This window comes from Leptonotus elevatus, chromosome 14 (assembly GCF_054856555.1).
Source record: "Leptonotus elevatus isolate MCC_2025b chromosome 14, RoL_Lele_1.0, whole genome shotgun sequence".
Classification (NCBI taxonomy): Eukaryota; Metazoa; Chordata; class Actinopteri; order Syngnathiformes; family Syngnathidae; genus Leptonotus; species Leptonotus elevatus.
The window spans coordinates 4795505-4808615 of NC_141252.1; the positions used below are offsets into that span (position 1 = coordinate 4795505).

At 41.6% G+C, this 13111-nt stretch overlaps 1 protein-coding gene across 1 annotated transcript; it reads left to right on the plus strand.

Annotated features, from left to right (window-relative positions):
• The first annotated feature begins 90 nt into the window (after positions 1–90).
• On the plus strand, positions 91–7275 carry trmt61a (tRNA methyltransferase 61A). Its single transcript, XM_086094758.1, has 4 exons — positions 91–224; positions 1430–1774; positions 3204–3470; positions 6850–7275. Exons 2-4 carry the CDS (start codon positions 1444–1446, stop codon positions 7137–7139), a joined length of 888 nt encoding a protein of 295 aa, XP_085950884.1. The 5' UTR covers positions 91–224; positions 1430–1443; the 3' UTR covers positions 7140–7275.
• The last annotated feature ends 5836 nt before the right edge of the window (positions 7276–13111 follow it).

Below are 13111 nucleotides of genomic sequence, written 5' to 3' on the forward strand. Positions count from 1 at the left end.
AGATCGAAAAATCACGTGTACTAACACTTTTAGCATATCATGCCAACTCCAAGAAGTATATTGATCTACGAAACGCATCCACTTCCGGTTAATTTCGCCCAACTTCCTGTGAGCTCACCGGCACGTGTGGCTACCCACGGCTACATTTCTTCATTGTAATAGTGACGGAAAAAACATTTGTAGCACTCTTTGCGAGTTACTAAACAAGCACCGCTGTTGACTTGGTAAGTCCAGTCCTGAAAGTTGATTGTTTTTATTTTCCATCTCTGCAGTGCGTTAGCCAGTCAAGCTAAATGTGGTTAGCACGGAAGTCTAACTTTCACTTCGGAACTTTTCTGTCCCATAAACTCTCTTTTCGTTATTTTATTTTTTTAATTGTTATCACTGAATTATGTTTATTTCCAAACGCGCCCAATTGTGTTTATTGTGTCGAGTTACGGTAATGCTAGTCGACTTGGCTTACACGTTTCATTCATTTAAAGAGCTAAAGTTGGCTTGAAATGTGTTTCGTGACAAATAGTTTTCTATAAGTGTTGTATTGCTGCCTGTAATGTGTGCACGTTTGAGTGAAAAGCAGTGTAATCTTATCAGTTTTGCCCAAGGGCACGTCAAGATAGCACGCATCACCTACCCTAATAATTTACCTTATCACATAGGTGACGTCATTTCGCCTGTTTGGCCTTCTTGGTGCAAAGTTGTCATGAAAAAAAGTACACTCGTTAATTTTGCACTTTAAATGATAACTATAATTTTTGGGGGGGTTGTGGCACGGATTTGGGGGGTTTGGATTCATTTGAATGTGTAAAATGAGTCCATTTAGTCTCAAGTTTGGTCACATATGGTAATTGTATTTAAATTTGGGTCACCACAGTAGGATTTTCTGTGTTTTTGTAAACGTCAACATGCACAACGGGTTTATTAAAAACTTGGGAGTTTTAGACTCTGTTCAATCGGAGGCCACCTTTTCATTAATAGCACACACTTGTCAATAACCATGTAAATGTTTTCCATAACCATCAGATCTATGAACCCAGCAGCTGTGGTTTTGCAAACAACAAATAGCATTTGACTCTAACAAACCTAAACATCTTCAACATGCGTAACGGCGTGTTAAAAAGGTCATCCGCCATTCATTGAATGCCCATGTTGCCATGAACATGGAAGACAATTTATTTGGCAATAATTTAACTTTCATGTGAATGACAATTTAGAGGCTTTTCATCAACGTAACGTGCATATTTTTTTTTTAGCAAATATCAAAGAACAGAGTGTCTTTAAAGCACCTAAATGTGCTTTTTTTTGTAAATGTCAAACACTTGTTTGATGAGGCGGATGTATGGGTTGATGTCAACGAAGACAAATTGCTCCAATTTCTGTTTTTGTCAACATCTCAACGGGCGAAAGTTGACCTACTGTTCCTTTCTGGCAGCTTTTTCGAGTGTCATGAGTTTTGTGGAGTACTCGGACGAGATCCGCGAGGGCGACGTGGCCATCGTGTACCTGGGCCACGAGTCCATGATGCCGGTGAAGGTGCGGCACGGCGCCCAAACGCAGACGCGCTACGGCGCCATTCGCCACTCGGCCGACCTGATCGGAAAGCGCTACGGCGCCAAGGTGACGTGCAGCAAAGGCGGCTGGGTGCACGTGCTGCACCCCACGCCCGAGCTGTGGACCGTCACGCTGCCGCACCGCACGCAGATCCTCTACACCACCGACATCGCCACCATCACGCTCATGCTGGAGCTCAAGCCGGGATCCGTCGTCTGCGAGTCGGGTGAGAACCGCCATTTGGCGTTTTCAACTACTGCACGTGCGTTCTGACTTGCGTGGCAATTCCAAAGACATTTCATGCTCATTTTCTGCCTTTCTTTTTCTGGTTTGGAGCATTTTACGGTTACTTTTTGACGTTTTTTGTTTCTTCATTTTTTATTCAATTGGCAACATTTTCGGCAATATCGTGGCCATTTAATGGTCATTTTCCGCTCTTGCTCTTCTTTTTGGACATTTTTGGATACTGTAGTTTTTTCAACTTTTTCTGACAACTTAAAATTGTACTCTGTCATTTTTTTAATGCTTAATTGTTGATTTTGTATCTAAATAAAAAAAAAATTAATTTAGAGGATATTTCAGATACAATAAAAATATATATAAAATAGTTTATACTAATGTTTTTTGTTTAGCTGCACAGGCGACATGTTGCAATCGCCTTTCGTACTGCTTTTGGTAAAAATAAGAAATATTGTTTTTAACTAAGCCAAGTTTGCTTTTTCATAAATGTGACCAAAAATCTTGACGAATTCAAGTCTTTCAAGAACGGAATGTGAGCATTTGTGTTGCTATTTTCTCGTAAGTGTTGCATTTCTTCTTGCTCCGGCCTCTTCCCCACTCGTGTACTTCCATCATGCTTGCCTATCCCGGCCCGACGGCAGCGGCGGGGAATGGGAACGCCGCGAGCATTTCGTAGCGGTGCTTCGTCATGTCTCGTGCGGACGGACACCGCCGGTCACTCAGCTCAAATCATTTTAGTTGGTTGCTTGCTGATGAATTGACGGCGGAACCGGAAACAAACGTGTAAATGTTACTTCCTGCTTTGTGGCCTCGCTATCAGTTGGGAGAGTCACCTTGAGGCGGGTTGCCGTGGAAACAGACAGCCCCTCCCCCCCAGCTGATTGAGTTCTTGTATTTGTGGTTGGTGGGGGGGGGGGTCAACAATAAGATCCACTTGCAAGCTTCCCCGGTGACTTTGCTGGTCTCCATGGCAACCGCAAGCTTTTGCCCTTTAACTCATTAGTTTGACGTCATGGCGCTAGTTTATATGAATTGCGATGTGTGCAGTGGTACCTTGACTTATCCCAAAGTTGCGTTAAACTGGATTTCTTTAAAAAATATATATATTTATTGCATAAAAAAAAATTGAGACCCAAGCTTACTTCGATAAGCCGCAGTGGCAGAAACGGTTGCTCATCCAAATGTTGAAAAAGACGCGAAACTGACCAATTTTTACACATTTGTTGTGCCAACTTTCAACTTAGTTGATTATTGGTTAATTTCCTTGGAAAGTTTGCGATTTTGAAAATTCCCAGAAATCCGCCCAGCATCCAGTCAGTCATGGGATGAAATAAACTTGTATTTTTTTTTTTTAAATAAATGTTTATAATGTTTAATAAATGTAAAAACAAAAACTTATTTTTATTGCTTTCCAGGCACGGGCAGCGGCTCTCTTTCTCACGCCATTTTGCGCAGCATCGCACCGACGGGCCACCTGCACACGGTGGAGTTCCACCAACAGCGCGCCCAAATAGCCAAGGAGGAGTTTGCGGAGCACCGCGTGGACCACCTGGTCACCGTCACCAACGCCGACGTCTGCAAGGACGGCTTCGGGGTGACGGGCGTGGCCGACGCCGTCTTACTGGACATCCCCAGTCCCTGGGAGGCCGTGCCGCACGCCAAGGCCGCGCTCAAATCACACGGTAAGCTAACGGACGCGTCGCCCGAGAAATGTCGCCGAGCAACGGTTGCTGCTGTCTTAGCTCTCGGTCGGAGGTCAGGTGAATGTGTGAGAGGAACCCGCTGAGGTCATAGGAAGGTCGGGTTAACAAGAAGATGCTAAAGAAGTTAGCGTTGACTTTAAGGCTGCCAATGAGACAAACAAATGCATTTTGGGCAATTTAGTCTAACATAACGTACGCGTTTGTCAATACAATTTAGCCATTGATGGAACTAATTTACTTGTTTTTGTGAACATGATATATAAGAGTTAGCTTTCTGTTTATGTTGATTATGGCGGCGCCATATGGACAAAAGTGGTCATGTTATGCCTGAAGGAAGACCACATTTCCCACGAGGACAAGCGCATTGCGTCGTTTTTGAGCTCACAATATTCAAATTGACTTCTGACTTTATAACGAATGGGGAAAAGTGCAAGTGACGTATGCCATAAAGCAGTCGGCACATTTGTAGTTTTTTGTGCGACAGTGTTCCTACCGTCCTCCTCCACAATGACACAGACCCCCTCAGGCCATGGCAAAGGTACAATTCAACGAGTTTTAAGTCAATGTTTTCATCAGAAGAGTTATGAAAATATTTTATTAAGGTTGAGAAGTTCCTTAGTGCTACTTGAACACTAACAAGGCTTTGCTGTGGGTTTTTTTGTTTATCATCAAAGACAATTTTCATGAAAACTGGCGAAAGCAACGTTTGCTTTTACGTGCGATGCGTCAGTATGTTTTCGTTCAACATCGGAGACTTTTCTGTTGCTGCCTTTTCATTCCGACAGATGAAGAGTTTGACTTTTTCACAACATTGAAAACAAATTTTATCGTTTTTGATTAAACAAAAACATTTTTGTTAACATGGGAATCAATTGATTTAAATCGAATGCAAAAGGTAATTTCATTGCTAGCTAAGCTAACATTTACGTCACTGAAGACAATTTAGTCGTCAACCAAATCGCGATGTGATGATGTCCAAACACGGTACGATAATGATCACGATATTGTGGGCGAGATTGAAACAAACTCTCAAAAAATTTGGGGAATATATTTGCTGGTATGACTGATTCATATGAGAGAGGATCACCGCAGTGGCCGAAACAGGCTTATTAGAATTAAACTGCACTAACTAACCACCAGAGGGCGCTGGAACTACACAAATGGAATACAAGCTCACCTTTTTACCAGATGCGCTGCTTTTAACATCGCGGCACGACGACGACGATATTGTGGCAATTTCGGTATCGTGATGTCGCCATATCGCTTGCTATGACTTCAAAAAGACATTTTAATCGTAAACAAAACTAGCGTACGTGCTTTTGCTAACACTGAAGACAGCCGACGAATCTACGATGCGTCGTTATCATAACGATAACACTTTCAATTGATTTAGTTTTCTACGGTGTGATTTGATCTTCAACCAAGTGACCATTTAAGACGCTTTTCCAAATTCGTTGAGCACAACATCAACATGAAGATGAGAGCAAACGCAGTGGACACGATGCTCTCCACTCAAACTCCCTTTTATGGACGTGTTGTTTCACGTTCGCGCACGCACGTTCGCGCACGCACGTTCGCGCACGCACGCACGTATCCCCAAGTGTTGCATGTCCATAGAGGGCCATGCAGCGCGACGACGACGTTCTCGTCCTCCTCAAGCGGGATTTTCACCAGCGTTCCAAATTCACAACAACAAACCAAAGCAACATTTTCATTCTTCACTTCTATTGGTGAAAATGTTCAATTTGTTTTTAAATGGAATGCTTTAATTAATTGACTGCTGTTGCATAAAAGTTGTTCTCTCGTCACTCTCATTCTTTCCTCTCGCTTGTAATTCTTGGCGTGTTTTTGGCGAGCCGCCCGACTTCCTTGTTTAGAATAAAGCTGCTCTCCATCAGGTCCTTGACTTCCCAACCCCCCGACAACACCGCCCCCCCTCCCCATTTTGCAATCCTCCCACTATAACCCCCCCACCCCATTCCATTACCCAAGTGCATTAAACAAATAAGAGTTCAACAATGCGTGTGGTGTTCTGTCGATTGTTTGCCGGTTGAACTTGTTTAATCATTCCCCCCACCCCTCCCTGTTTGCTGCCCCCGGTTGCCACGGAGACCGTCCACTTTATGGCCGCCTCACCCTATTCGCTCCCTGGCTATCTGGACCTCTCCCAAGGAGAAACGCAGCACTGCTCGCCAAAGGAAGCTCCGACGTGGCCGTTTCGCTGCCTCCTGCCACTAATGCGACTGCAGGAAGCAGTTGCAAGTTCGCTGCCGCCGAGGCATGAAATAAATGTCGCTACCGTGTTAGCTGCCGCCGTGATGAGAAATGCAATAAATCCACGTACATTTTCTAGTCATGTTCCTGACCACTCGTTACCAAATGCACAATATGGAAATACAATCGACACCCATATTGTTTTTCCACACATTTTTTAAGATTTAAGAACAAAAGGTATTATTTTTTTTCTCACACATTTTCATCGTCAAAACGTATACTGAAGGTTTATTATGATTTTTTTGAAGTTTTTTGGGGGGGTTTATAAAAAAAAAAACTTGATGTATTTCAATGGGTGTCAATGGGCAGATTTTCACTATTGACAGGACACTCTGGCCCCGATACCCCACGGATGGCAGCCGTCAACAGTGCCTTATTTCAATACTCCCCAAGTATGTTTTTGCAGCATTTTTTAAGGTCTTTAACACGCAAAGTACAGTCACCTCCTGAAAAAAAAAAATCTACAAAAAACTGCCGGTGAACATTCAATTTTTTTCCCCGCAAAAGCGGTAGATAGAGGGAAAAAAATATCCACAAAATATAAAAAAATGAGTCGAGAAAAACACGAATCTGCGAATCTGCAGGTGCTCTGTGTGAGGGTCCACTGTCATTAACACATTTGAAAAAAGTGGAACCGTGTTCCAATGTACCCTTTTTCCCCCCCAAATTAACGACCCGAACCCATCTCAGAATATTTATCAACAGTCATCGCCAAAGATGTCTGTAGGCGTAAAAAGCAGGATGGAAGAGGATTTCACATTCAGTCATCTTCAGCAAAATACTTCCTGTTTTCAACAATAGTGTGTTGCCATCCGTGGAATTACAGCCGATAAACGGGTAGAATGAAATCATTAGAAAACTACAAACAAATCTGTGAAATAGCGGAAATGAGAATTTAGAACCTGTGATGAAAGCGGGTTTATTGTATAGGCAGTGTTTCTCTCACTCTATTAGCTTAATATGCTAACTTTCTCCTCCATTTTAACTCCGGCCAAATTCTGATTATTGTTGAAAATTAATTTCATGTTCCTGATGGCGTCCGCCATTTTGACCACGGTCCATGTGTTGTGCGTTTTCCCGGCAGGAGGTCGCGTGTGTTCGTTCTCGCCGTGTATGGAGCAAGTGCAAAAGACGTGCGAGGCTCTGTTGGCTAGCAACTTTGAGGAGATCAACACCTTGGAGGTGGTGCTGAGGGTTCACGAGGTTCGCACCGTCTCCATGCCGCTGGCCCACTTCGGGCCCGACGCTGCGTTCGGCCCGGAAGCCCCTCCCCTTCCTGCGGTCACCTTGAAGACCACCACGCCCCCCCGCGAGATGGCCGCTCACACCGGGTACCTTACATTCGCCACCAAACCCAGAACACGGACGGTTTGATCATTCCTATGACATAATTTTCGTTTTTGTTTTTTTATAAATACTTGTTTGCTTGCATCAAGCTTATGTGGTTAATCACAACTTTTTTTTAAATATACATTTGTCTAATTTACTTGAATAAACAGCAAACATAGGAGAAAAAACGTATCGTCTTCATTGTACTGTAATAATGAATGAAAATCAGCACACATTAGAACATTTGGGGATACATCCATTTTTTTTCCAATTCAAAATAAATCTTTATTATTTAATTTTATAATTTTATGATTTTCATTATTAATAGTATACATTTTTATTACTTTGTTATTCATTTATTATAATAAAGTAATAAATATTATTACTTTATTATTTATTAATATGTTATTATTTATTAATTAATTAATTATTATTATTTAACTATTATTATTTTTTTTTATTTAAAGTTGTTAAAACAAATGAAAAGTCAAGTTCAATATTATAAATATTTGCTATAAAAAAAAAGGAAAACAAAATTTTAAAATGGAAATGCTTCACATTTTTTATGTAATTTATATCACACTAAGTTGAATGTTGCGAGATGATTGGCTATTTAAAAGTTCAATCTTCCAAGATATACCACATTTGGAAACATTTTTGCTACATTTTGACGGTTTGAAACTATCCCAGTAACCCAATGTTTAAATGTGTGGTGATTTATCGGCAGCTGGTTCCGATGACGAGCGTTTCCAAGCGTCTGTCGCCGTTTCCTAAAAAGGAAGCTAAACGCTAGCAGCCACTCGTCGGATGGCGACGTTCCTTTCTCGCTTGTTTGACGGCGTCTTTGCCGGGAAGCACGACGCGACCTCGCCGGTCGGGGCGGCCTGTCTGCCTCGACCGCGAGACGCCGACGCTAATCCTCGGCTTACTCACGAGCGCAGGTTAAATCGAGGAACGTGCGCCGTGTTGAGATCACACGCTCCAGACGCGCTACTCGGAATCTTTATTGTGATTATTTGTGGAAAAGAGGAAGAACGAGGCCACTTCCTGATTCTACTTCCCGTTTTCCTCATTTATTTATAATCGCACATCAACTTAAAACCACCTGATATTGACTGCATGGATTCTTTGGCTTCTCGGCTTTGGAATGATGGTCAAGATTTCAAGGACGTGGCTGACGGTCAAGGTCGCCTCAATGTCAAACATGCAAAATATGAAAGTCATTCCATTTCCTGCAAGTTTCCTCCAATCGTCTTCAAATTTGGTGGACATGTTGAAGGTGGCTAGCCACTCGTCTAAATGGTTTTTGGTGCCGATTCACCTTAACTTTAAGGAGATCGAGATAAGGTCACCAAAATCGAGGTAAAAAATGTCATTAAAACAAAGCACATCAAATTCAAGGCCACGATGAGGGCTTTCGAGATCTGTAATTATGTTGTCGATATGATGAAGTCATTTCCAAAATATATTTTTTTTAACAACAAAAGAGTAACAAGATTTTATTTTATTTTTTTTAAATCACTCGCCGGAAACCCCATTAAAGTCCACGATGAGAGCTTTCCATATATATCAATATATCAATTCAGGCGTCATGGCATGACATCATCACAAAGAAGGAGCTAAAACGCCACAAAGCGCGTTCGCTTCTCCGGAGCTTTTCAAATCCTCCTGGACGGACGCTTCCTGTAAATAGTACTTGTGAGCTGCTGATCCTGGGCCGTTAAGCGGCTTGACTCTCTCGCCCGCAAACGTCCCCGCCTCCCGTCGCAGTCTCTCTCACACACACGGGACATTTCATTAGGGACGCCCGCTAACCTGCTAGCAGGGCTGGACCGGCACAGAAAAATCAGCCCTGGCATTTCAGACTCCGGCCCGGCTGGACCCGAGTCCTGACCAAACCGGCGGAACACGTTGTTCTGCCGATAATACTTTGACTGATGTTGGTTCAGTTTGCTGTCTTTATTCAAAAGGGATTCATGGACGAGTCCCTCTAAATTGTGGGCCAGGCTCTTGGGGTAAAATGGAGGAAAATAGTAACTAAAAAAGCAGTGCATTAATAACCAACAATCTATTTCTCATTTTTGCAACTTTACGTTGTTGTGGTGGCTCGTTAGCATCTTTTTCAAAAGATTGTTTTGGACAGGAAAACGAGTTGGTGTAGTACCACCTTGCGCCACAACATGCTTGGCAGCACTGAGCTATATTGGAAGAGAATTCATTAGCAGGAAGAAGAAGGTCGCCTACTGGGCAGAGTTGATGTTGCACTTTTTGCTTTGGTTGAACGTACAATATTTCATCTTTCCTTGATGCTCTGCCGTGTGTTAACGTCGAAGTGATTTGAAGGGTGAGCGCTATGCTAGTTTCCGTTAGCCCGTCTTTGGTGATTCACTTTGTGTGTTAGCATTTTGCTAGCGTTTTTGTATTTTGTTTGGTTGACTAATTATTATGAAGGAACGCCTTTCTAATTATTTTTTTTACTAATACAACTAAGGAACACTTGACAAAGTATATATTTTTTAACAAGTTACAATTTTGTTAGCTATGTAGCGTAATTGTTGAAGTCATTTTGCATAAAACAAGCAAAACGAAACGCGGATGTGTGGCAAGCTTCTCAAAATATGGCATAGGACATTTTAAACGTATGGCAGGAGTAAAACATTTTCCTTAAATAGTTTTTATACGGCTGGCTAATATTTATGTTATTCTAGACCTTCGAATGTATATAACAATAAATGAGCGGGTGTGCCTAAAAAAAAAAATGGCACTGAAGTGGTTACGTCACGGGATGCCGCACATAAGGGTCGCTTGACTTTTAACTCTTTAATCCCCAAATCCCGAATAATCTCAATGTCACTTTTTTTTTCCTGCTTTATTTTTAACCCGCGGGACCACGTGCGATAAGATAACACAGCGATGATGTCATCATCCCGAGACACAGGCAACCACCCCTGCAGGACGCACCTTCGGCATGTTTATAGAGTTTGGTAACCTTCAGATGACCTTGAGTGGGGAGGAATGTCAAACACGCACGAACGATATGAGCAACCTCCGAGGTGTTCCTAATAATCTGGCAAACGAAACACAACAAGTCCTCTTTGAGGTAGGAAGTGGATCGTCTGCGTGGTTTCGACATGAGGAAGTGCACTCGGGTCATGCGTGTGCGGCTCGTCACGTCTGCGCTCGTATTGTTGTGACTTTTATTGTTATCGAGGGCAAAGGTCAACTTGAACACTCCCTGCTGAGCACACTTCCCGATGCTATTCTTCATCCCTGATAGCAATTGTCAGACACGCTGCACAAATATGTCGAGCCTAACTTAACATTGATGTCATGGTTTTTTTTACATAACAAATTCCCATTTCCTTTTTTTTTTTCGATACTTTTAACACAAAGCTAGCAAATAAACCTCATATGATACATATTCATTCGTCTAATAAAGCCTTAGGTTTATGTATTTAGTATTAATAAAGTGTAGCTACTCTAAATTAATAATAATGAGATTATTAAATTGTTATTGATAGTAAAAACACTTGTCCATTTTTTTAAAAACAGTTTTATGTTTTGGGGATCAAATTCAATGCAGACGTCCCAAAAACGTATTTTTTTTAAAAGTAGTTGCACGTTAAAAAAATGGCAATATTGCAAGAATTCTATTTTTGAGAGTTTTTAAGTCGCCTTTTTCTAGTGGAGTCGTGCTGTGGCAAGAATGACATTTTTCCAAATCTTGTCTTAACTGTTTTTGTCTATAATATTTTAACCTTTCAAAAATGGATGTGATTTTGTCGTAACCCGAAGTCTGACACGAGTTGAAACAAAATGCACTCGGCACAAATCATCGGGTGCAAAAGAAGGCAGCGGAGGGTGGAAAGGGCCGTTGCCCGCCGTTGCCGTGGCAACGCAGTCAACGCAGCCCATCAGTGTCAGCAGCCGCTGCTGCTGCTTCACACAATCAAACGCTGACTTGCATTATTTTCCTTCGAGAACAATTCATGCTCAAAAATGCTCTTTTTCTTTCATTAAGCATTTTTGCAGGATTGCGACTTAAAAAAAAAAATACAACTTTGTTAATTTCAGACTTCTGATATGAAATTTAACTTGAGCAAATTTGTCTTCATTCTCATATGACGGAAACGTTTGACGACGTTATGTCGCCATACGACTTGTCGTCAAACTCGGCGTGTGTGCGCGCGCGCGTGTTCTGCACTCAGCGAGATGACGTAACTTTGCGAGCGTCAAGCGGAGCGTAAGAAAGTGCGGACGTACTCGCTGGCCTCAATCTTCGGCTGCGTGCAGATCACTCCTGTCCCGAGTCCCGTTTTGCAGAACGATCCAAGGTCCGCGAAATCAAATATTGATTTTGATATATTGATGAGCGAACGACGCGTTCGCAATCGTCGTCTCATGAACTTTTGTAGCGCCTTTTTGGAGACGCGACGGCAAGCAAGTGGAGTCCGGGGTCAAAGTTGAGCGAGGACAAATGTCCGTCAACAAGATGAGCACGCGGGGAGAGAAGGGAAAACATTTTGGAATGCAGAATGCACGCATGCAGCTGTGTCTTACAAAAACTGGCCAACGTTGAAAAGATTATTTGCGCGTGCTAAAAGAGGGGCGTGTCTTAAGGTTGCCTTTTTTCAAAACATTTTTCTTACCGTTGAATTAATTTTTGTTGTCTCATAACAGTAAAAAAAACGAATTCATTGTGCAATTAATCTGCGTTAATAAATGATTAATGCAATACTTTTTGGTGATTAATTAATTAGCACTTTAGCTTTGACAGCACTACATGAAATACAATGGGATTATTATTATTATTTTTAATTTTTTTAAATTGAACTTTTTTATGTTTCTTAACATAGTTTTAACCTTTCTTAAAATTGCAGCAGTTTTGTGTCAATCTTGCATGAACATTTTTTATTTTTACATTTTCTAACTGTAAGATTTCATTTCTTTACACTTGCTAACTTTGAAAAAAATATCTTTTGTACTTTTGTTGCAAGCATTTTTTTCCAACACGCTTTTGGGTTTGTTAAAAGTTGAAAAACGCACACAAAGACATTGCGAGATGATTCCACTCTTGCTAACGCTACCGTTGTGTCATCACGTGAGTTAACACGAGATTTATTTTGTTTGGCAAAAAAAAAAAGTCATGTTTTTTCACAGTGTATATACAGATGATATAAAAAGTCTACACACCCCTGTTGAAATTCCATTTATTGATTCTCGTATTTAAAAAGAGACAGCCGAGTCATTTCCAAACTCTTTCAACGTTCATGTGACCTATGACCTGTGCAGCTCAATGTCATTGGAAAAGTAAACCTAAACAAGTGGGATAATATGGCTGCAAAAGTGTGCACACCCTCAGAATGTACCAATCACATTCAAACTTTTGTTAAATGGGACTCAGAACTTGAAATGCTTCTGATAATATTTCAAGTTTTGATTTCTGTTGCCTTGAATTTATCATTGAATCAAATGTGAATGTGATTTTAACACGAAGGGCGTTTGGAACAAGTTGTTTTTTTTATTCTTGACAATGAGGACGCTTTCAATTCATTTTTCATGCATCTTTGAGCTTGACCGCTCAACCATTTACTTGAAAGCTTTTCAGCGTCTTTACGCCAGCTTACCATAATCACTGGGGGGGGCTTATGTAAGACCACCGGCCTCCCCCCACCCATCACCCATGTGACATAAGTGCACATATGCTAGCACACGCACATGCTAATTTTGCCTCAACGCACCAATTATGAATCATGTTTGTGATGTTACGTAATTTTCACTCGTCATCATTTGCCTTCATAAAGCCCCTGGCAGCGGCGGTGACGTCATCACTTCTCACCCGAGCGTGGCCTCATTCGCTCCTGGCCACGTGGCGACCCCTAGTGGCCGTCCCCTCCCCCCCTTAAATAATAAAACTATGTAAAATATTCTCTACTTTAACACAAAATCCATAATGCACATAAATAATAAGGCATCACGTCACAAAAAAATAAGCAACAACAAAAAACAAGGCAATG